Source organism: Phocoena sinus, chromosome 8, assembly GCF_008692025.1.
Source record: "Phocoena sinus isolate mPhoSin1 chromosome 8, mPhoSin1.pri, whole genome shotgun sequence".
In the NCBI taxonomy this organism is placed as follows: Eukaryota; Metazoa; Chordata; class Mammalia; order Artiodactyla; family Phocoenidae; genus Phocoena; species Phocoena sinus.
In genome coordinates, this window is record NC_045770.1 from 10,020,725 (window position 1) to 10,044,029 (window position 23,305).

A 23,305-nucleotide genomic window follows, 5' to 3' on the forward strand; every position below is an offset into this window, starting at 1 on the left:
AAATTAATTACTTATATTGCCCAGATTTGCAAGGGGACAGTGAAAAGGCAGTGGAGAGGCAGCAAGGGAGATAAACCTTGCCCACCAAATTCTTTTTTTCTTCTCTTCATTTTACCCAAAGAGGCCCTATACTGAGTGGTAGAGAGAGCTGCAAAATCTGTTCATTTTGCATCTTATTGCGTCTCTCATTGTGATGTTTTCATAACCTTTTGGGAAAGCCCCAACTTTTCAGTTATTCCACTGAACTAAAATTAAGTAACCAAACATGAAGAATGGGAATCTTTAAGATGAGAGAATAAAATGAATGAATGAATGAATGAGTGAATGAATGAAAGAAAAACCTGCCATCCAAAACCTTTTGCTTTCCATTGAATGGATGTTTGCTTAGGGAATTGAGACATTTTGTATTTTCTCTGTACCTTTGTGAGAAAGATGTATGGCTTTGCTTAATGAAGTTGAGAGGGGGAGTAGAAACAAATACTGTACTTAGTCTGGAGGCAGTGAGTTGCAGGGACAATTCTGAATATCAGATTTTTAGCTATTCTGAGATCCTACTTCAGTATATTTTAAAAAGTGGAATAAATAGCTAAATAAAATTTTATTAGAATACATAATTCTCCTTTTTTGCCTTTATAATATAGAAATTTTGTCTGACAATATAGACCATTTCTTACAATGAGGGATACAGAGGGAGGAGATACTGGATAGACAAAATCCACAATAATGAAAAACTGACTTTGTGCTAGTTTAAATCCTGTCTCACTGGGAAAACAACTAAAGAGGCAATGCAGCATTTATGTGTCCTTTCGTCTTTCTGTTTTTACCCATTAGGAATAAAAGTTATGAAAACTCACTTAGCATTAGGGAGAAGTCCTATAGTCACATCCTGTAGAATACTTGAGTGTTAGAGAAAATGTGTATTATTCAAGATTTATCCTTACTCTGATAGGAAAAGATGATCTTTAAAAAGGCACATTTAGGGCCTTCCCTGGTGGCGCAGTGGTTGGGAGTCCTCCTGCCAATGCAGGGGACACGGGTTCGTGCCCCGGTCCGGGAGGATCCCACATGCCGCGGAGCGGCTGGGCCCGTGAGCCATGGCCGCTGAGCCTGCGCGTCTGGAGCCTGTGCTCCGCAACAGGAGAGGCCACAACAGCGAGGGGCCCGCGTACCGCAAAAAAAAAAAAAAAAAAGGCACATCTAGGAAAGCAACCTTAATTTTTCCTTAAGAACTTTATATTTTCAAGTGCAACTTCTAATATAACGGTAATACCTGTTTTGAAGCACATGTTAGAGTTAGTTAAACTTGTCCTGGTATGTGCAGGCTATCACCCAAATTCAATTCATTTTATGCAATTTTTCAATAAGTAATTAAAAAAGAATCCCTCCTGAGTTTATCCAGTCTGATATTGTAGACCATTTGCTATCAATTCAGAGTTCTCAATTAGCTCCAGTGTTGTTCTAATTACTGGATGTGTTTTCGAGCAACTCCCAGCTAATAACTGCTGGGATGAAGAGTCGTTTTCTCGCTCTAGACTGGACTGCGCACGCTCATGCTTACTGTGATGTTTTGACAATGATTCATTAACCAATAATAAGGCCCCGATTGGAACAATTAGACATCGATGCCTTTGCTAGGCTGACCTTTTATTTTGTTCCTCAATACTATCTTTTCTTCAGTTGGTTTCTAGATAACTCCCAAGAGACTCCTTACTATACAAAGCAACATCATGAAGACAGCTGTCATTAAATTCAGCTACTTGTACGACAGCTGCCTCTAGGAGGATGCTCTTGTTGGAAACTCAAGATGGAAAAACATCATAAAAGGAGTCTATAATAAGAGAGAATACATGATTTAAAGACCCTTTATACCAGTTCATAGAGATTAGGGAGTTAGGCACTATGCCTTTCAATGGCTTGTATGACATCTGGTCAGATCCAGGCCCTCCATCATTACGTCACTCAAGTCTATGGTTCCTTGTCTTCTAATAGGCAGATTATTTTTATTTCCTAAATATCTGAAACAAATATGATAAAAATTGATCACTGATCCACTCAGGTCTATAAAAGACCAATGTTATTGTTAATAGTACAATTGCCTTTAAAGGAGGAGCCAGACAAGCGTTTGTCATTTACTGCTTTTGCAGAACCTCTACCCTGTCTTAGTATCATGGTGCCTTAGTGACATTCTGCTGGATCTTACCATTGTGGGATGACTTGGGGCCAGATGAAGGCTATTTTGATCTATTCTTTGATTTCAACCCCAAGCTCTCAGCAAGTATGTTCTATTTCTTTAGTCAAACTCATTTTAGGTGCTGCCTGTCACTTTCCGTGTTTGTGTACAAAGAATTTTGATTGCTCTAGGGTCATATATACTGGACGGTAAAGCTTTGCCTTGAGTGTAAAGTTCCTGTGAAATGTTGTTTGATATCAACTGGATCACTGAACCTGCTTCAGCTGGGTGTGGGTTCTTAATAGGAGGTGTGAAATTGCCTGAAGGATTTAATGCTTAGGCTGAGAGAAATGGTTAGGGAGAGGTTTTTAAATGTTCTGAAAAAAAAATTGAAATAGTGTCTCTTTTATTGGTCAGCATTTGAGTTGCACTGTAGATGTCTCTTTTACAACTTCATCAACGTAGTAATAAAGTTGCCAGACTGTACATGTTAAAAATGCAAGGCAGATAGTAATGCATATTTCTAAAAATGGAACTTAAATGTTGGAAGTTCATGTCCCAAATTGAAATATATAATTACATCCTCCTTGCCCACACAGAAAAACAAGAACTCTCTTCCCACAAACAAATAATCAAACAGTGCTCTCCTTGCCGTTGAAAGATTGGAGTTTAGACCTGGCTAGTCTCCCATTGTAGGACTGAAGGACTTCAGAGTCACTTATCCTTTCTTGATCTCCATTTCCTCTTCTGAAAAATTGGCACTTGAGCAAGATAAACCCCTTCCAAGCTCTAAATTCCTTTAAGATAATTTAGTAGAAATGGAATGTTTAAAAAATTTACCCTGTCCCTTTAAAAATGAAAATATGGCAACGTCTCTTATGCATTACTTTTAGCTTCCAGAGCAAGTTTTAAAATATAAGGAAGTTTTAAAATATAGGGGAAAAAATCATTCTAGCTCATGTTTCTAGAAAAGTCTTTAAACATGTACCTTGAAGGGTCCTCTTCTTTTACAGATATATTTTAGGAGCAGCTTGGGCTGTGGTTTTCCTGAACTAACTCCTCATATATGCTATGATTTTCCAAATACTACTGAAACATGATTCTCCAGTTTACTGTTTATGTTCAGATACTTGTTATCTTTCCAGACTTTCAGTGCTGTTTCCAGTATTAAGAAAAAGTTTTGTACAGGCAGCTTTTCTACCACATTGTGGTATATGTAAAATTTGTACAACATAGGAATAAACCTCCAAAGCCAGTCCTTATGCCACCTGTATAGAGACACAGATTTTCCCTAAATTATTGTTAAATGTGTCCATTTCTGGATGTAGCCATCTAAGAATGCAATGCCCATCTAGTACAAGCAAGTAAGTAAAATTTAAATCCTAATTTAATAGGATTTAAAATAGTCCCAGGGACTATTTTAAGACCTGGGAATTTCACAATGTTTATGCAGTTTCAAAAGATTCTTTAAAAGGGAAAAAATATTTATTAATATTGACATTCAGTAGGATGTTTCTGTGGGATGTTTTTGTCTTACCTAATGTTTTTGTGTGGAAGCACACATTTGATGATATTTTAAGATATTTTTGATGGCAAGATGTTCAGCAAATTTATGTACTTGGAGTCAGCAGCTTTGAGAAAATGTCTCTCTCAGAGGTGCCCGAGTTGAGTGCTTTTGGACTTGGTGGATTTCTAATTAATATCTTGATGCTCTGTTAGAACAACATTGAGATTTGTTTTACTTGAGTAGCACATCTAGAAGCACTTTCATTTTTTAAATTTTACATATAAACCCTTGGCTAAATTTAGAGATTTTTGAAATATTTTTGAAATGATATTGCAAAATTTACCGGTGTTTAGTCCAAGTTGAGTTCTTTTCAATAGAAACTGAAGTGTTTATAGTTTTTTTTTAATCAGGAAAATGAGAAAGAAACACAAGTAGATACATTTATTTCTGGGTAACTTGAAGAGTTTCATTATGCTAAGAAAGGGTAGCGATCACTTAAGAAATTCAAAGAGCCAATATAAAGCCAAGAAGAAATGAAAGGATCCAGTATAAAACCAAAAGGCTTTATTCCCTAGTTCTTATTCAGCCCCAATATTAACTGATTTGAAAATAAATAATTAAAATAGTTTTTCTTCCTGGAAAGTAAAATATGGCGCCGTAATGTAATAGGGCCCCATATTTTAAACCCTGTACGAAGCAAACGTGGACTGCAGTTAGGTGACGATGCTAGGTCATCACTCTCAATGCAGAGCAGTGGGTTGGAGTTTCTCTTCTCCAAGTCCATCCCCTGGGCATCTCTGGTCATATCTTGTCTATACAATATGAAGGGCTTTAAAAGCAGCCACAGCCTGTTTTTCCCTTTCATGTCTGTTCTGCAGTACTTCCAGCAGTGAGATTTCAGGTAAAATGTCTCCGTTTCCAGCATGGGTTGGATTTTTCTTTTCCTTTGAGGCTTGATCACTCAGATTTGAAGGTTTGGGTTTGGGGATGGTCTTAGCATATTCCAAAGCCTAAAAGCATAAAGATAAAATTTTATTTGAGATGGGAAATGAACCCTGGATTCCTTAAATTAAATCTAGTCTTAGGAAAGGTTTATTGATAATATAATTGGAGACTATTGCTACAATAATGTACTAAGGGATGGATGGAAATGGAGACCAAATGGAAAATACAAATAATGCAATATAACGCACAGTTTAAACAAAATCAATTAGCCACGTAACAAAATGCTGTGGAAAAAAAGAGAATTGAAGGATGATATGTACGGTTGTGACGCTGGATGTTTTCTTTATAAAACTGAGTTTTATTCAAGTGCTTGAAAATAGATTTCTTATGTGTTTGATCTGTTTAGCTGCTGGCAGTCTTATTAAAACCAAACCTTTATTGAGGAGATATTAACTGACCTTTCCATCCAAAGAGGACTTGTTACAGCTTGAGACCAAAGACATCACTGTAGTTGAGATAAAGCTGAGTCTCCATTGTTACACCAACTATTCTTGTTTCTGGGTTCTTACAACTCTGGCAAGTATTTATTAGAGGTTGAAAATTATTGTTTCCTTTTCTTTAGCATATCTATAGATACCTGGATACTAAAAAAAGGCAGTCTTTTTTTCAGTGATGGCAGTTCTGACAGGCATTACAATAAAAATGAGATTACTGAATATGATTTCTAAATCTGCCTTTATATGTTTTACTTTTCTAAAATTAACCATTTTTTAAAACTGAAGTATAGTTAATTTATAATGTGGTGTTAGTTTCAGGTTAGTTTCAGTATATATATATGTGTGTATATATATATATATATATATATATATATATATATATATACTTTTTCAGATTCTTTTCCATTATAGGTTATTACAAGATATTGGATATAGTTTCCTGTGCTATACAGTAGGTCCTTGTTGTTTATCTATTTCATATATAGTAGTGTTAGATGTTAATCCCAAACTCCTAATTTCTCTCTCCCCACCCCCAGTTTTACAGTTTAATAAGAGTTTCTTGAGAGCTAAAATGGGAATGGATAGTATATGTAGGTCCTAGAAGGGGAAAAATCTCCAAAACAGAAAAACTCCAGACTTCTCAGTGTGTGTAGTTGACTTCTATTGGAATTTCTAATTATAGACTTATTGCCTTGAATCTCTTCATGAACAAATAATGGACTGGAGAAAAAAAGAAAAAGTGGCATCATGGAAACTCAATCAAGTGGATTGAGGTCTTCAAGGTCTGAGGAAGAAAGGCAATAGATAGAAAATATGAGAGTCTGTGAAAGAGAACACGAAGTACAAATTCCTAAAAGCACCAAAGGGTCACTTGTCCCTCGTGCAAAGGGTCCCACGTCCTTACTGGGACTGAGGCAGAGACCTGTACTGCAAAGCTCGGTGTCTCCATAGAACGTATTTCATTCACATCACAACTTAAGAGTTGGATGACTTCTGAGAGGGAGAACATCCTGTATTTATCATTTTTATTGGGTAGAGGAACCTATATAGTACCATCCCTTAGGAGAAATATAGGGAATGAACTTGAGAGAAACAGTGAAGGACTTTCCTCTGACATAAGCACCCAGACATGGCAAGAAGATGCTAATTTCTTAAAACTTATTTAATGGTAGAGAAGGAAATTGATGGTTAATCAGGATTAATAGTTTTTTTCTATGAAATCACCTAACCATTGAATTTTTGTGTGAGAAACTCGAAATACTATACTTGGAGGAAAACATGTGGAAGACTAAAGATAACAGTGAACTTCAGGGAAAAAAAGAGGCTAACCTTCCAGCATCATATGTGTGTATATCATTTTTTTTTTTTTTTTTTATGCTGTACGCGGGCCTCTCACTGCTGTGGCCTCTCCCGTTGCGGAGCACAGGCTCCGGACGCGCAGGCTCAGCGGCCATGGCTCACGGGCCCAGCCGCTCCGCGGCATGTGGGATCCTCCCCGACCGGGGCACGAACCCGCGTCCCCTGCATCGGCAGGCGGACTCGCAACCACTGCGCCACCAGGGAAGCCCTGTATATCATTTTTACATCAATATCTGTGAATGATGGGGAGCTGCAGGAACAGTAGTAGCTAAAACATCCTCTGTGTTCAAATAACGTGGGGAATTCATTGTCGTGAGGTCACAGAGGTTTCCTTTTAATTCTAATTAAAAAGACAACTGCCTTGGTGAGAATTTCTTACCTTCTGCCGAGGGACAGCAGATTTATTTTCAGTCTTTGCTATTTGTGGCTTTGACGGGATGGATAGTGCCTTCATGTTGTATTCCTTTACTTGTTTTGCATATTCCTTTTGCTGTATTAATTTCTGCATCTGTTCAGAGAAACAAAGTGAGGGTGACTCACAGGTCCTGCTAGATCGCTCTGTTCTCTATCTAAATTGACACTAATTTTAGTGAGCTGGGCACGGGGGAAATGGGATCACCGCGTGTAAGGTGACAGCAGTGAAATGGTTAAGTTAATGTCTCTCCTAGAAATAGTTTCTCTTGAGGGGCGGAATGTCACCGCAATAGCACACCCAGTGTTCACGTAACAGTGGCTAAATCACATTCAGCCTCTTCTTTGTTGCGTTTACCCAATTTATTTTCACTTTTGCTTCCAACTTTGAACTCTACTCTCTTTTTATGCCTTGAGTGCAGCTGCAGTTAAAATACATTAAATGAAGATCTCCTTTCACTAGAGGAAAGAGAATAAAGTGGATGTACTTTTCATGGCTTGGGAAACTCTTACCCTGAGTGTCTTCTCTGTAGCCACTCCTCAATATTATCAAGATAACTCTATTGGGAAAGACCAACGACCATATAACACACACATCTCTTTTCATGTGCATGTGTCCCACTTTTCTGTTTGGGCCTTCAAAACTAACTAAAAGGTGGATACATAAAACAACATTGGCTGAGTAATTTTATTTTATGGTAGAAGTAGTGCCCGGGGCTTATTACCAGTGCTGCTTCAGAAGGGTCTCTATTCAGAGGGAGACATTTGAATTAGGACTTGGTTCTGGGGGTATCTTTTTTTTTTTTTTTTTTCAGGTCCATACCTTTGTTTTTATTTATTTATTTATTTTTTACATCTTTATTGGAGTATAATTGCTCTACAGTGGTGTGTTAGTTTCTGCTTTATAACAAAGTGAATCAGTTATACTTATACATATGTTCCCATATCTCTTCCCTCTTGCGTCTCCCTCCCTCCCACCCTCCCTATCTCACCCCTCCAGGCAGTCACAAAGCACGGAGCTGATCTCCCTGTGCTATGCGGCTGCTTCCCACTAGCTATCTACCTTACGTTTGGTAGTGTATATATGTCCATGCCTCTCTCTCGCTTTGTCACAGCTTACCCTACCCCTCGGTTCTGGGGGTATCTTTATACAGTTTTCCTGGAAGACAAATGGCAAATCCAATCCTGGAATTGCTGTATGTACATCACACTCACTTTGTCTCTGATGGACTCAAGGTCAGGTCCGAGGCCTCCAAGCTTCATGTCTCTGTTCTGATAACCTTTCAGCCTGGAACTCTAAAAATACAATCAAAGAGACAGTTTCTTTTAAAGACTTGTATGTCCCCCATCCTCGAGTTGTCATCGCCACATAAGAAAGGGAAGAAGCAAAATGAAGAATGGCAGCCTGTGTGGACCGTGGGAGAGTGGGTGTGTTTCCCAACAATTCTTCCATTTTAATGGTCGTCACTGATAACAGTTTCCTTGGTAATTTGTAGCTGGTGAGCTAACATGTTTGGACTTTTCCACTTTTGCAATAAAAAACATTGAAATTCTGAAAATTATAAATAAAAAATTTCAAGTGAGCGAAGTGCTGCTTTGTTATTAACATTTTTAACGTAACGGATACATTACTAATTTAACGTAACGGATACGTTACTAATTTAACGTAACAGATACGTTACAAACTTGCTGCTGCTGCTGTGAGTAGTATGTCTAGTTTTGTACGGTTCACTGAACCAACTGATTTCCCTGGAAGAGGCGATCTAAACGAATCAGGTAAGCACACTGCCTCGAAGAGAGAGCACCCTGTCTAATGTCATAATGTTCAAAAGAAAGGAAACATTTAAGGGTTAAGAGTCTAAGCAAGACCCGCTGAGAAACTCATTTTATTCAGTGTGATTTTGGATATTTTGAAAGGTACAAAAAATTTCATACGATAATGCTTATTACTATTGCATATTTAAAGGGACAGAGTATGGGCTTCCCTGGTGGCGCAGTGGTTGAGGGTCCGCCTGCCGATGCAGGGAACGCGGGTTCGTTCCCCGGTCCGGGAGGATCCCGCAGCAGCTGGGCCCGTGAGCCGTGGCCATGGCCGCTGAGCGTGCGCGTCCGGAGCCTGTGCTCCGCGACGGGAGAGGCCACGACCGTGAGAGGCCCGTGTACCGCAAAAACAAACAAACAGACAAAATAAAATAAAGGGACAGAGTAACAGACCGAGGCTATTTAATTATTAAGTTATGTCGGTCGAGCACAGTAACAGGCAGGAAAAATACTAACGCGCTCCTGACTGTAGGATAGGTTAAGATATTCCCCAAACTCCCACTTTTGACATGAAATCTGACTTGCTACTTGCAGCAGATACCCTTGTGGGGAAACAAAGGCCTCTTTTCTTTGCATTTGTGAGTTCATTGAGTTGTCTTCCTTGGGAAGGGCAGGAAGGACAATACCAAAGAGATGGTTTGGGTGACGGCAATGATCTTAGGGTACCTCAAAACTGGTGCTTAGGATAAATGGCCATACCGCAGAGGCAGCAGTTCTGAACTAACCGTGTATGGTGCCACCTGTCTATATGCTAATGGCGAGGCATGGTATTTTTCTAAATTTGGAAAGTTCCTGTTAATTATTAAATCCTAAAATATTCAATATATCTAACGTGCCCTTTCCTAAGAGAGAATTTGGCAGAGATAGTGCAGAGACTTTAAAAACAGAACATTTCATCATATAGAGAGTTACTGCATATAATTCTCAAATCTTAACAATGAACTTATGTAGACACTTATGTCAACTGTTACTGCTCACAGTGCCTATTGACCGACTACCTGGAGGTCAGACCACTTAGCTTCTCCATTGCCATTTCCCAGGCTCAGAGCCAAAAGCTCTTTCCTCCAGACCCCAGCACTGAACTCTGGCCCATGAGATATGAATGAAGGTTTGCTGGCATAGACAGAGGGTGCATCTTGGAAAACCTTTAACTGGATTGGCACAGCCCCTCCCCCTTTCCCTTTATCTTGCCTTGAATGTGGATGTGATTTCTGGAGATACAGCAGCAATCTTGTAGCCAGGAAAGAAAAAAAGAACAAGAGAATTGTACAAATACTGGTTCTGATGTTTTGAACTATAGAACCACTGGTGCTAGCAACTACCTACTTGTGGATTAACTGTATGTAAGAAGAATGAACCCTTATTTTTGAAATTGCTGTAAAGAGTAGTTCTGTGACTTGTAGCTGAAGGCAGTATTTCTAAGGTCCTACAAAATTTTTATAGTACATAGCGCTTCACAGGGCCAAAATCATGTGTCATTTAGGCAACACTTCTACACTGCAAGGATTAAAAGTTCTGTAAACGGAATTTGCCTGATTAGTATGTTAAATATTTGTAGTCAAAACTCTTTCAGTGCATCTAATTCTAAAAGTTCAAAGAAGATCCTTTCTTAAGTCTTTGGACTAAAATAATTAAAATATAGTATACAGAAGAATATAATATATAGAAGAAGTATATAGAAGAAATATTGTTCATTGAAGGCATTTCAAAATCATAAATCTCCTTTAAGAGAATAGACTCATCACCCAGCAAAACCACTACAGCTGCTTCCTGCCCTTTAGATGTATCCGTTCATACTTTTATAAAATTGTCCCTATGCTACAAATTATTTTGTTATTTTTTTTTGCTGAGAAGGTTACCATTACACTGTATTTCCCTGTCACTACATGTTTTCTGAAAATGTGATTTTTATGTATAACATTCTATTGTCTAGTTATAGTTGAATTATTTAGCGATTCTTCTAAATGTTGGACATTTAAGATGTCCTAGGGATGAGCGTTGTTTATGGGCTACTCTGATTATTTCTTTGAGATAAATTAAGAGAAGTGAGATTATTGAGACAGAATCATGAACATATTCAGGGCCATTCATGAACACTTCTGTTAACAAGGTAGAAGAATGCTCTTTTTGTCCAAACCTCGATGACACTGGGTATTATCACATTTTAAAACCTCTGCTAATTTTTAATAGCAGAATGAACTCAGATATCCTATACTTTGCGATTGCAAATTTGTTCTTCATCTGGCATATGCCATCTCCGCCATTGTTTTGAAATCACTAAGTTACCATTTGCCAAAGTAAACCAGTAATGAAAAAGGAGAGAACCCCACTCACATCCAAGTCATAAATCCAGTTTGTCCAAAACTGATGAGACAGAAATGATCAGTGCCCAGAAATCGCATCCTTAGTCTGAAGCAGCTTAGCTTTAATCATTCCACCAACTGACAAAAGATGTAATGTAGAGCATGAATAATTGCTTATTGCATCCCCGTTGAAGTTCTTACTATCACCTCGAATAAACATCGTGGCTGTCACAGAAAAACAGAGCCGAGGGTCTAGCACCACAGACTGACACGAAGGAAAGAGTGTGGCCCGAAGGGGTCATCTCCAAACGCCACTGACTCCTTGACAGGCTGAGCTGCTTCCAGTGAAGACATGTTTCTCAAGGGAGAGCGATGGCTCCTAACGGAGTTTGTTCTGGGTGTCTGACAATGAAAAATCCTGGATTTACTTGTTAGCTTCAAGTTCTCAGGGCTGTAATTTTGTTTGATCTCTTCCCATCAAAATTCTTTTTCACAGCTTTATTGAGATAAAATTCACACACCACCAAATTCACCCATTTGAAGTTGTACAGTTCAGTGGTTTTTAGTATAGTCATCAAGTTGTGCGAAAGTCACCACAATCCAATTTCAGAACATTTTCATTGACCTGAAAAGAAACCCCGTACCCATTAGCAGTCCCTTCCCTCCCCCCACCTCCAGCCCTAGGCAACCACTAAGCTACTTTCTGTCTCTTCAAAAGGCTTTCATAGTCAAATAATCCCTAGAATTTAGTTTGATTTACCTCTCTTTGGCTGTTACAAGACCAAAAGGTCACAATAGCACCATGCCACCCCCCATTTTTAAAAATTAAATCAACAATAATAGTCTCATTAGGTCTCCAAACACGGGGAAAATAAAAGCATGTTTTCAAAACATCCCCGGCGGGGTTTGCTGTTACTCTTTGCATGAGATGCACACAGGGTGACATCAGCCAACCCTGGCTCTAGCTGACGGCTGACCAGACCAGATCTACCCCTTGGAATTGGTGTCCACTGGTCGTGGCTTTGGCAGAGTCTGGCATAGGATCTCCTGGTGGAAGGTTTCTGCCGGCCATCAATCACAGGTCTTCTCAAGCCAGAAGAGTGACTTTTATTGTAAACGGGAGGCAAAAGGTGCCTGACTTGGAAATGACATTGACTGTCCCGGGAGGACTTGTTTCAACTCTGAGAGGTCGTGCCCTGCTGTGGGGGACACTGCGGGGCTTTCCTCCAGAACATTCCTCAGATGTGTAAGGGTGAGAAAGTTACTCAGAGACGGGACGGAAAACAATGCCTCAAATACTGCGGAACAGCAAGTGAAGGAAATTTGCTCTGCGGTTGCTAAACTTAATCCAAATAAACCTCGTCTTAGAAGCAGTCAAGCAGCAACACCCGGATTGTCTGTGACAACAAACACACGGGTTAATTACCGCAGCTCAGCTCCACACAGCTGCCAGAGAACTCCTTAAGCAGTTACTTTGTGGCCGGTTGCGGTAGATATTTTTATTACTGTTTGTCATCACTTGTGCTGTGTTACTCTCTCACTGCCTGATGTCTGCATTCCGTGGCCGTGGACAGTGCTGAATGTCGTAAACTGGTCACAACAGAACTGCTAGGAGAAGAGGAACGGTGCTTGGGCCTATTATCTTGACAAATCCTCAGATTTTTAATGTGATTCGAGTCGATTCCCTTGGCAACCATGAGATTTGCTTTGACTAGGAAATGGGCATGACCTGGGGAATGAGTCCCTCTGTCTGGGGCCCCGGCTACCTGCTGTCCTATACAAATAGCTCGGTTCTAAATCATTTTAGCTTCTGGAATGGCTTCCCGGACAAAGAGTGCTTCTGTGTCTTTGTCGGATGTAGGCTGAAAGTCTTGGATGGAGAAAATGGATACGTGTGGATTGCAACATCTCTGAGAGAAAGCAGGAAGGCAGGGATTTTCCAAGTTGGAAAGAGGGCTTGGGAAGTGGGAAGTGGAAGTTCTCTTTCTTCCTCTTCCCTTCCCTCCCCGATCTTAGATGTGTCATGATACACACCATCACTGGGTACTGTCCTCTGCCTTCCCTCGGTAAAACACAGATTCAAACCACCAAAAGGAGAAGGAAGGGAAAGGAAACTAACATTTAGTTGATGTCTATTCTTTGCTAGGCACTAAGCTAAGGTTTTTTTTTTTTTAACTTATTTATTCATTTATTTATTTTTGGCTGCGTTGGGTCTTCATTGCTGCGCGCGGCGAGCAGGGGCTACTCTTCGTTGCGGTATGCGGGCTTCTCATTGCGGTGGCTTCTCTTGCTGTGGAGCACAGGCTCTAGGTGTGCAGCCTTCAGTAGTTGTGGCAGTGGGCTCAGTAGTTGTGGCGCACGGGCTTAGTTGCTCCGCAGCATGTGGGATCTTCCCGGACCAGGGCTCGAACCCGTGTCCCCTGCATTGGCAGGTGGATTCTTAACCACTGTGCCACCAGGCAAGCCCTAAGCTAAGGTTTTAATACATTATTTCACTTAACTGTTAAACCAAATCTACAAAAAGAACAATTCTGATTGTGCGTATGAGGAAATAGGGACTCAGGTGAATTAATAACTTGTCCGAGTCACAGAGAGATTAGGTGATGAGAATTTAGAAATGGCTGAGTGCGTGACTTCCACTAAACCCTGCTCATTAGGAATTGTTAAAAGCTTGCATTGTCAACAATAATCCACAGTTGGCAAGAACCCTAACCCAGAAGGTTCTCTTCCAAGGTAGTGAGTTTGAGCTCTTTTTTAGGCCCTGGTAACTCATAAATTCCAGAGTGACAGCATGCCCTCACCTTGAGAATGTGTTGGTTCCTGAGCTCTGAATACATTTCCCTATAGAAATAATAATACGCACAGTGTCTGGCTTCCTAGTCCAGTCTACAAACCCTATTCTATTTATGAAGTACTCGAAAACAGTACTAATCATACCTCAGATTAGGTACAATTAACTGTCAAGTAATAATGGTTTGGTGGAAAAATAAGTTACTTATGAAGCCAGGAACACATTTCTTCTTATTTACTGTGAAACTGGGGATCATCCCAGCTCTAAACAACCAGTAGTGGTTTCCACAGCCTGGGCAAGAATTAGGTACCCCGGCAGGACGGAGGATGTGAGGGAGGGTCACGTGAGGAGCTCAAGAAGCCCTCAGGTCAGCGTGTGGGAAGGGGCGGAGGGAAGGACCCCGGGGCTGTGAGTGAGCTGAAGGCCTAGGCTCGCAGGTGGCGGCAGTGGGCTGGGGCGTTTCATGTGCATCAGCCTCTGAGTTTCTATCTCAGGAGAACACACCAAGCTGGTCCTCCTTTTCTTCTCTGCAGTAGGACCCACTGTCATTCTAGTCCAGCTTTCCCTTCTTCTCTTCAAGGCCACCCTTTCCTTTTTTTCTGAGGCTCGCATGTGGGTGTCCACTGACTTCACGATCCCCTATTCCTGGAGTGCCCTGCACCTGCCCTGCACACCACAGCCAGAGCAGTCTCTCTAAAACATTAATCTAACTGTGGTTAAAATTCTTCCATGCCCCCCGCCAACCCCCCACCCCTACACCAGCTGAGGGATTAGAGCCCTCCTTCTTCCAATGACGAGTAAGGTCCTTGAAGACCCGGTGCCCGACCTACTTCTCCACTGTCACCTCTCAACACTCAGCACCTCCCAGTTTGAGTGACAGCAGACCTAAAATGCATCAGTTCCCGGCATGCTTTGTGTTCTCTCAAGCTTCAGAACATTCACTTACACTGGTCCCCCTGCCTAAAATACTTTCAGTCTTCCTTCTTTCGCTAACTCTCAATCATCCTCTAAGATGCCTCACGATCACCTCCTGAAACTCTGCTTGACTTGCAGGTGGGGATGTGTCCCCCTCTGTGCTCCTCTGTGTTCACTGTGCATCTCTCTCTCTTTTATTTCAACATAATACTGCTGGGGAAAGGGCGTGGCTCGTTTGCTATACGTCCCAGCACCTGACACAGTTCCTGGTAGGAATTCAACACATATATGTTGAGTTGAAGTAAGGATGGCTCCCTAAATCTGCCTTATAGTGGACGCCCCACGGGTGTCCACTGGTTCCCCGGCTGCTGGGAGTGTTGTCTGCTACGGCTCACAGTCGAGTCCCTCCCTAAGAACTGACCTCAGCCAGATGGAGCGGCTGTGCCCAAAGTTGCAACCCTCCCCCAGAGACAGTCAATAGCCAATGGCTGATCCATGTGGGGGAACATCTGGGTTCCCTGCCTCTGAAGGGCCATCCCAACTTCAGAACCCTCATAGGCTTGGCCGAGGCATCCTTTGCACCAGCCTCAAAGCCACCCCTTCTCCCTCACCCGGCCCTGCCCTCTCCCTCCCCGACAGGGGTGGTTCCCCAGTAACTCTCTTGCTCACAAATCTCCACTTCAGAGTCTGTTCCCGGCGGGGCCAATCCACCACAGGACTATTGCTTCCAGCCAGTAAACTGGGCAACTACGTCCCTGTTGCCCAGTAAAGCAGAATGCATTTTCCAGCCTTTTCCTTACTATTTGACACTAGAAACAAGTGATCTTTCCTGAGGGGTTTTTATTGTTTGTAACAGTAGAGAAACACAAAGGACATAAAAAGCCTCCTTCAACGCTCCTTCATTTCTTCCTGGAAACCTTCCTCTTTGCCTCCCACCCCCATTTCCCTTATTTAACAAAGCAGACCTGATGGGAAAGACCTAAGTGCACAAAGGTGCTAGTCATGGTGAATCTTAGGTAAACACAGAACTCATTAAGCAAACATTTCAGAAGAAAGCCCAGTCATTGGCTGTCCTGGGTGTTTTACTGCAGGAGCTGAGGTGAGATGAAGGCTGAGAAGGGGTGGGGACTAGAGGAAGAAGGAGGGGCAGCAGCACCCCTATTCCAGGCCTGTGATAAGGAGAATGAAAATCAAGGTCCCTGTGTATTATCAAAATAAAAGGTTAAGTAAGTAAGATGCTTTTATTACCTTAATGCTGCTTCTTTTCCTATGCTTCTTCCCCTTTTCCAGTTGAAACAGATAGCCTTCAGAATTGCTACGGCTAATTTTCACTTGGTTTCTTTGGCTTCTCTCTGAACTGAGTTGGGATTCACTTTCCACCCTTGACGGTATGGGTGGAAGCGTGACGCCGGGTAAGGCCCCTTCGTGGGGATGCACCTCAGTCAGATGCATTAGCGCTTGCTGATGCTGCTCCATTGTCTGGGTGAGCCGTGAGTCTGGAGAGGCACTAGCAGGTTGGCTCTCAGAGGAAGAATGGAACTTCCTTAAAGGAAAGAAAAAAGCCCAAATCTGTTAATGAAACCTAGATACATAAGACTTTTAGCATAGAAGTCTTTATGAACCATTCATTTGATGTATTTACTCCCCCAATCAAATTAATGTTCTTTAGCTTAATCTTTTCATAAATACATTAATTTCTTAATATCCTCTATTTTTTCTTTACGATATTCTAGCTCTTACTTAGAACTTTCATTTAGTGCATTCAGAATAGAAAAGACATCATTCTGAAAAATCAAAGGCATTCCCACCACAAAATACCTGGACAGGTGGGATTAAATTAAACAAATGCCCTTTTAATTAGATAGTTGGATTTGTAAGAGAGACAGGGAATCTTCAGAGACCACAAACTAAACAGAAACTAAAACTAAAGCAGATTTAGATAAGATGAAGCTATGGCTTTCTTTGAGGGAGTTTGGACCTAAGTGCTTGAGTTTCACCATTCAACACTGGTATGGGATATGTGAGATCTTGGCTCTGTGTCGGGCAGAGAATCAGAACTGAGATGCCTGCGTGAAGGCTGTATGTAACCCTTGAAGCGCTACACCCTCAAAAAAAAAGGCAAATTAGTGAAAAACTCATTCACCAGCCTTGGGAAACAACAAAGCAAGACTATCTGTCTTAATGTAGGCTCTGAGCTGGGAAAAAAATTCCCTGTGAATATCTACGGGACAATATTTGGGGTTCAAATTTACCTTCCCCACATAATCATGGAAATCCAACACCAAGAAATTAACATAAAGTGATCCTAGAGGAAGGATACCTCTGTAGTATCTGTCAGAAGCAAGTTCTCTGGAAGGATACATTCCCACCCAAGCCTGCCTAGGTGTCTACAGAGAAGATGGATAAACATAAGTTCACAATCCAAAATCCTAGAACATGTGAGTAAATAACCTACCAAGTATGAGAATGAGCAGATACACACAGCAGTAGTAGATTTCTAAGAACTTAAGGTAATTGAATATTAGCATTCATAAGGAAGCATGTTTATAACGATTAAAGACATGAAAGAAGAAATCAAAACCCCGAGAAATATGTTCTGAAAAAATAACAGGAAGGTTTTAATCAGAACCATGTAGAACTCCTAGACATGAAAAACACCATTACTGAAATTTACAACTCAGTGGATACACCAAAGAGCATATTGGGGCTGAAGAGACTTAGAAACTTAGAGGAAATTTCTCAGAAAGAGGCATAGAGGGATAAGAGATGGAAATAAGAAACAGTTAAAAAGACACAGTCTAGAATAAGAGAATCAAATATACATCTACTTGGTGTTCCTGAAGGAAAATGAGAGCAAATTTGGGAGACATAATATTCAAAGGAAAAATGGGTGATAATTTTCCAGAATTTATGAAAGAAATGAACACTCAGATTTAGGAATCCCAGAAAAATCACAAGCAGGATTACAAATTTCAAACCTAGATACATCACAGCAAAGCTTCAGAACACCAAAAACAGAGACCTCAAAACCAAGGAGAGGGGCTTCCCTGGTGGCGCGGTGGTTGGGAGTCCGCCTGCCGATGCGGGGGACGTGGGTTCGTGCCCCGGTCCGGGAGGATCCCACATGCCGCGGAGTGGCTGGGCCTGTGAGCCATGGCCGCTGGGCCTGCAAGTCCGGAGCCTGTGCTCCGCAGCGGGGGAGGCCGCAGCGGTGAGAGGCCCGCGTACCGCAAAAAAAAAAAAAAAAAAAACCAAGGAGAGAAAAAAAGACAAAGACAAAAAGAATGATAATTACATTGATAAAAGACTTTTCGAAGAAATAGAGAAGCCAGGAAATAGAAAAACAATGTTTTCAAAGAGGTTAATTCTTTATCAAGTTAAACATAATTTAAGATAGAGAGGAAAGTAAAGGAATTTCCGGTAAATTTACCAGTGAAATGTACTTGCTGAAAGAACTTCTAAAGGATCTACTTCAGGAAGAAAGAGTAAAATGGAAAAAAGCATGGGAGGCAAAGACAATAATAAACAACTGGTTAAATCTAAAACAGCACTGACTCTATACAACAATACTAAAACAATGATTAGTTTTAGAGCTATAAGATGCTGGATAAAAATAATATGTATGACACAAAGGGTGATTGGATTACAACAATCCAATGATTTGAATATGTCTGCAGGAGAATAGAAATTTTAACACTAGACTAGCTAATAATGTAAGTTTAAAAAAAAAAAAGAGAATAGAAAGAGAATATGCATTTCCAAATCAGTAGAGGGAAGAAGTAGCAGAAAGTTCTATCAGTTCAACAGACAGTATTAAAAAAATAAAGACAATATGTATTGGAAAAAGTAGGGTGGCTAGGACAAATTAACATAGTAGAAATTAATACAAATATATGAGTATCACAAAAAAAGTAAGTAGTTTAAAGTTTAATATCTGCCCACAAATAACAACAAAAGAAATGCCAAACAAAAAAACACATGAGAACTAAATAGTTTTACTGGAAAATTCTATGAAATCTTCAAGAAGCAGTTCCAGTTGTACATGAAGTCTCCCAGAGGATATAAAATGGGGGAATTATTTTAAGGCTGGTATAATCTTGATAACACATCCAGGCGGGGGCCAATGGCAGATTGGAGAATTTTAAGCCAGTCTCACTTCCTGCATGTGAATGTTAAATCCTAAACAGTGTTAACAAATCAAATCAAGCAATATATTAAAGTAGTGTGACAAGTTGGGTTAGTCCTAGGAATAAAAGGATGATGGAATGTTAGAAAATCTGTTAACACATTTAGCCACATAAAGGATTCAAGGAGAAAATTTTTCAATTGATGCAGAGAATTTGATAACATTAAATATCTATTTATGATAGAAGTTCTTTGCAGGAAAAAAATAGGAATAGGAGGTCATTTCCTATTTATCTCCCTAACTACTAAAAATTAAATATTTTTAGTGGCAAAAATGTTAGACTCACTCCCTCTAAAGTCAGGAAAAAAAGATGAGAATGCCTGCTATCTATCTATCACTCTCTTCTAGGAAGCGAATTCTGAATCTTATTAATTGTACATTCCATACCTCCAAGTGGAGCACTTAAATGTCTTCTGATTAATTCATGTGTGTCAAACTGTCTCCCTACTTTGAAAATAAGCTCCTTGAAGGTTCCCATGCATCATACTACTTTTGTATCTTTTATAGCATTTTAGTCCTATATTCAGCCATATCAGGTATGTAATAAACACATTTGACTGAATGATATCAAGAAATACCCTGATTTTAAAAATAGCTTTTCTTTCTTCTAATTATAGAAGTAATGCATCTACACTGTAGGGAACTTGGACAACTCAGAAAATATAAAGAAGAAATTAAAAATAATCCCAATCTCTCTTGCCAGAAATAACCACTATTGACATTTTGGTGCATTTTTCGTCTTCTCTGCACATTTTGACAGAGTAGATAGAGCTCATACTCCTTAGGTGTAATTTTTGCATCGTACTGTTTTCTCTTTATAGAAGAATTTCCTCATAAACATGGTTTTTAATGGTTACATGACATTAAATATTATAATTAATCTAAACATTTCCGTATTCAATTGTTGTTGTCATTTCTGTAAATGATATGTATATATTTTTTTATTGAAGTGTAGCTGATGTACAGTGCTGTGACAATCTCTGCTGTACAGCAAAGTAACTCGATTATCCACATATAGACATTCTTTTTTTGTATTCTTTTCCATGTGGTTTATCACAGGATACTGAATACAGTTCCCTGTGCTATATAGTAGGACCTGTTGTTTATCCATCCTAAATGTAACAGTTTGCATCTACCAACCCCGAATTCCCGGTCCATCCTTCTCCCTCCCCGTCCTCCCCCTTGGTAACCACAAGTCTGTTCTCTATGTCCGTGATTCTGTTTCTGTTTTGTAGATAGGGTCATTTGTGCCATATCTTAGATTTCTCATATAAGTAATATCATATGGTTGTAAATGATATTTTTATACCCAAGTGTTTTTTTTCCTGTATTTTAGATTATTTTCTTAGGATAGACCATTACAGAGTTGGAGAGAATTTGTTCCCTCTGAACATTACTTGCGACCCTCAAAATATACTGATCTTTTTTGACTGGGTCCCTCTGCCCTTCTCCCTCCAACCTCTGGTTTAACGACAGTGGAAAAAGTAGAGGAGACAGGGAAGAAGAAATATATCAAAGGTGGACTATTTTCTGCAGAAATCAGAGGCAAGAACGTCGTTAGGAGAATTTTTCCTCTTGCCTGACCATCGCCATGAACGGCCCCCGCCCCTCCACCCCGTCCTCCCCGTCCTGTCTTTCTCTAGCAGCCTCTCATTACTCTAGAAAACCACTTGAGAACAGGAAATTCTTACCATAATATTTCTAAGTTCTTATACTTTGTTTCTGTATAAGTCCGTTTGGGTTGCTTCTTATTTTCAGTTGATCCATTATCATTTATGTTAGAAACAGACTGAGAGCCTTTCTGGCTAAGGGATGCATGCTTCTTATTCAGTTCATGAAGATAGTTCAAGTCCATATTGGAAAGAGTGTCGATGTGTAGCTGCTGATTTGAAAATCTTTTCTCTTCTTGGTCTTTGCATCCTCTTTCTGTATTAACATTCATCACTGAGTGACACCTGGTAGAATTTTTATATAATACCTTGTCAGAAGTCTGGTGTGGTGGAGCAAATTTATTGGAGGTTACTTTGGGTTCCTGGCTTCTCGGTATACCTGAGTATTGTAAATCATTGTTCGGGGCATTCATAATCACGACTGTTTCCTGTTTCACTGCAGTATGTATAGGCTTATTTGGGGTTTGCTGCTGTCTGGAAGCGTTATTCTGGTTTCCTTGACTGACAACCAGCTCTTCAGTCACCAAAGACTTTGGGCCATGCCCGTGTTTATGCTGTTTTTGAATCTTGTGCTTGGCTGGTCTTCTGGAAGATTGCTGGCCATTGGTTGTTTCTGAAGATTGACCTCTGGGTCCATTGCTTGATTTTGCATTTTCAAATTGAGACCAGTATTCCTGGTAATCCTAAAAAGATATTTTTAGTTAGTATAAAGTTAAAAGATTGACACTCTTCACCAATCTTAGTGTTTCTCAAACTGGGAGTTAAGACTTCTAGGAAGGTGACCACAGAATTGAAAAGCGCTAAAGAAGGAGAACAGAGGGTCCTTTCCTCATTTCGGGCAGTGAGAGGTGATTAGCTGAGTGGTTCCTCCTGGCAGTTTCAGATTATGAATTTTCTAGAAAGAAATAGCTTAGAATGGGCATTATATTAAGGGCAAGTCTTTGACTTAAAATGTTGTAAAATGAAGTATTACCAAATGGGGGGAAAAAGCAGCTTTACCTCTAAAGAGCTGCATACAAAGGAAGTGCGAATCAACATCAAAATATGCAAGTTTATCTTAACTAAGATGAATATTTTAAAAAATATTATCCAGAAAGAACATCAACAATTTGCTTTGCCCACCAAGTACAAGTTTAATATGAAATACAGCTCAGATTATCAGATCTTCTTACTCACATAGGTCAGAAGCTAGAAACGATCTCTTCACCAGATGAAACAAATTAGATTTTATTCAGAGGATTATAAAAGAGTCTGTGCGGTGATAGGACATCTGTGAAACCACAAGGGTTGTTTTGCTTCTGTTCCTTAATATAGCCTGTACTTAGGCAATCAAACATCTGGGGGAAATATTTCAATTTCAGAGCAGTCTTTATGCTTTCCAAAGTCTTGTAACAACAAAATGTACTCCTGGTATAGTAGATGCACTATGTAACTATATTGTGCTAAGCCATTTAGACATATTTCCCGAGGAATAAAGCGCTCATTACTTTGTGAAAAACTAGCTGAGTTAAGAGGCCTTTGGAAAGAATGATTAAATGCTTACTGAAAACAGTCCGAGGACCATATGCCTCAGTGTGTTATATAACTGCAACATAATTCTGCCTTGCTGAACACACGTATAAAAAGCCTCTGTGGCCTGTATCTATGCAACGTTAATCGAAAAATGCAAGTTACCCAGATCATTTGAGAAAAAAAACTTGAATAAATCATGTTTTTGCTCAAATTGTTTGAAGGATAAGTTCAACTTCTATTTCACTTTTCTGATATAATTGCTGAGGCTCATCCTGCTCCTGTATAATATTTCCTGGTATTCTACTTCTCATGAAATCTCATTATAATGATAAGGTTGAGATTATTCAATTTAAAGCAGTAACACACAATATGACTTCTTATATCAGATTTTCAAGTAAGAATGACTTTTTTAATTCAAAATGTAGAGTAAGTTCTCCTTAGAATTTGAACTTTTTGGAGGACTGGCCAGGTTCTTAGTAGCTCCTCTAAACTTTAAGTTTTTACCTGTGGTGCTCCAGAAAAGAAAATACTTCCTTTTCTGTCTGTATTTCAATGAAGAAGGGTCCTTCTTTTCATGCAATATATTGAGCTGCATGGGGGAAATGTGGGCAAGGAGGCTCTGCCAACAGACAGCCCAAGAGCATCCTTCCTTGTAGTGGATCCAGAAGAACATTGTTATTTACACTCTTGTAGGTGTGTTCATGAAACACAGCAGCTCTTTTCATGGCTGTCATCACTGTTCTTGAAGGTCAAAAAAGATCCCTCTTTGCTATGACCTAGGGATATTTATTAATGCTGATAATGTCATTCTTTTCAATATTTGTTCAGCCTTCTTTTAAATTGAAGGATAGTTGATTTACAATGTTGTGTTAATTTCTGTTGTACAGACAAGTGACTCAGTTTAACACATATATACATTCTTTTTGTATATCCTTTTCCGTTATGGTTTATCACAGGATATTGAATATAGCTCCCTGTGCTATACAGTAGGACCTTGTTATTTATCCATCCTATATATAATGGTTTGCATCTGCTAATCCCAAACTCCCAGTTCATCCCTCCCCCACTTCTCCTTCCCGTTGGCAACCACAAGTCTGTTCTCTATGTCTTTGAGTCTGTTTCTCTTTCGTGCATAAGTTCACTTGTGTTAGATTTTAGATTCCACATATAAGTGATACCATGTGGTGTCTGTCTTTCTCTTTCTGACTTATTTCACTT

General features: G+C 39.9%; 1 protein-coding gene across 1 annotated transcript in view; it reads right to left on the reverse strand.

Annotated features, from left to right (window-relative positions):
• Positions 1–4,272: 4,272 nt before the first annotated feature.
• JHY (junctional cadherin complex regulator) overlaps positions 4,273–23,305 on the reverse strand; it is a 67,787-nt gene continuing 48,754 nt past the window's right edge. The window contains exons 5-9 of the mRNA XM_032640852.1: positions 20,597–21,258; positions 15,968–16,262; positions 8,105–8,185; positions 6,858–6,986; positions 4,273–4,687 (exon numbers count right to left, since the gene is read on the reverse strand). Of these exons, the coding sequence (XP_032496743.1) occupies positions 4,490–4,687; positions 6,858–6,986; positions 8,105–8,185; positions 15,968–16,262; positions 20,597–21,258 (1,365 nt within the window). The 3' untranslated portion in view covers positions 4,273–4,489. The remainder of the gene's footprint in view (positions 4,688–6,857; positions 6,987–8,104; positions 8,186–15,967; positions 16,263–20,596; positions 21,259–23,305) is intronic.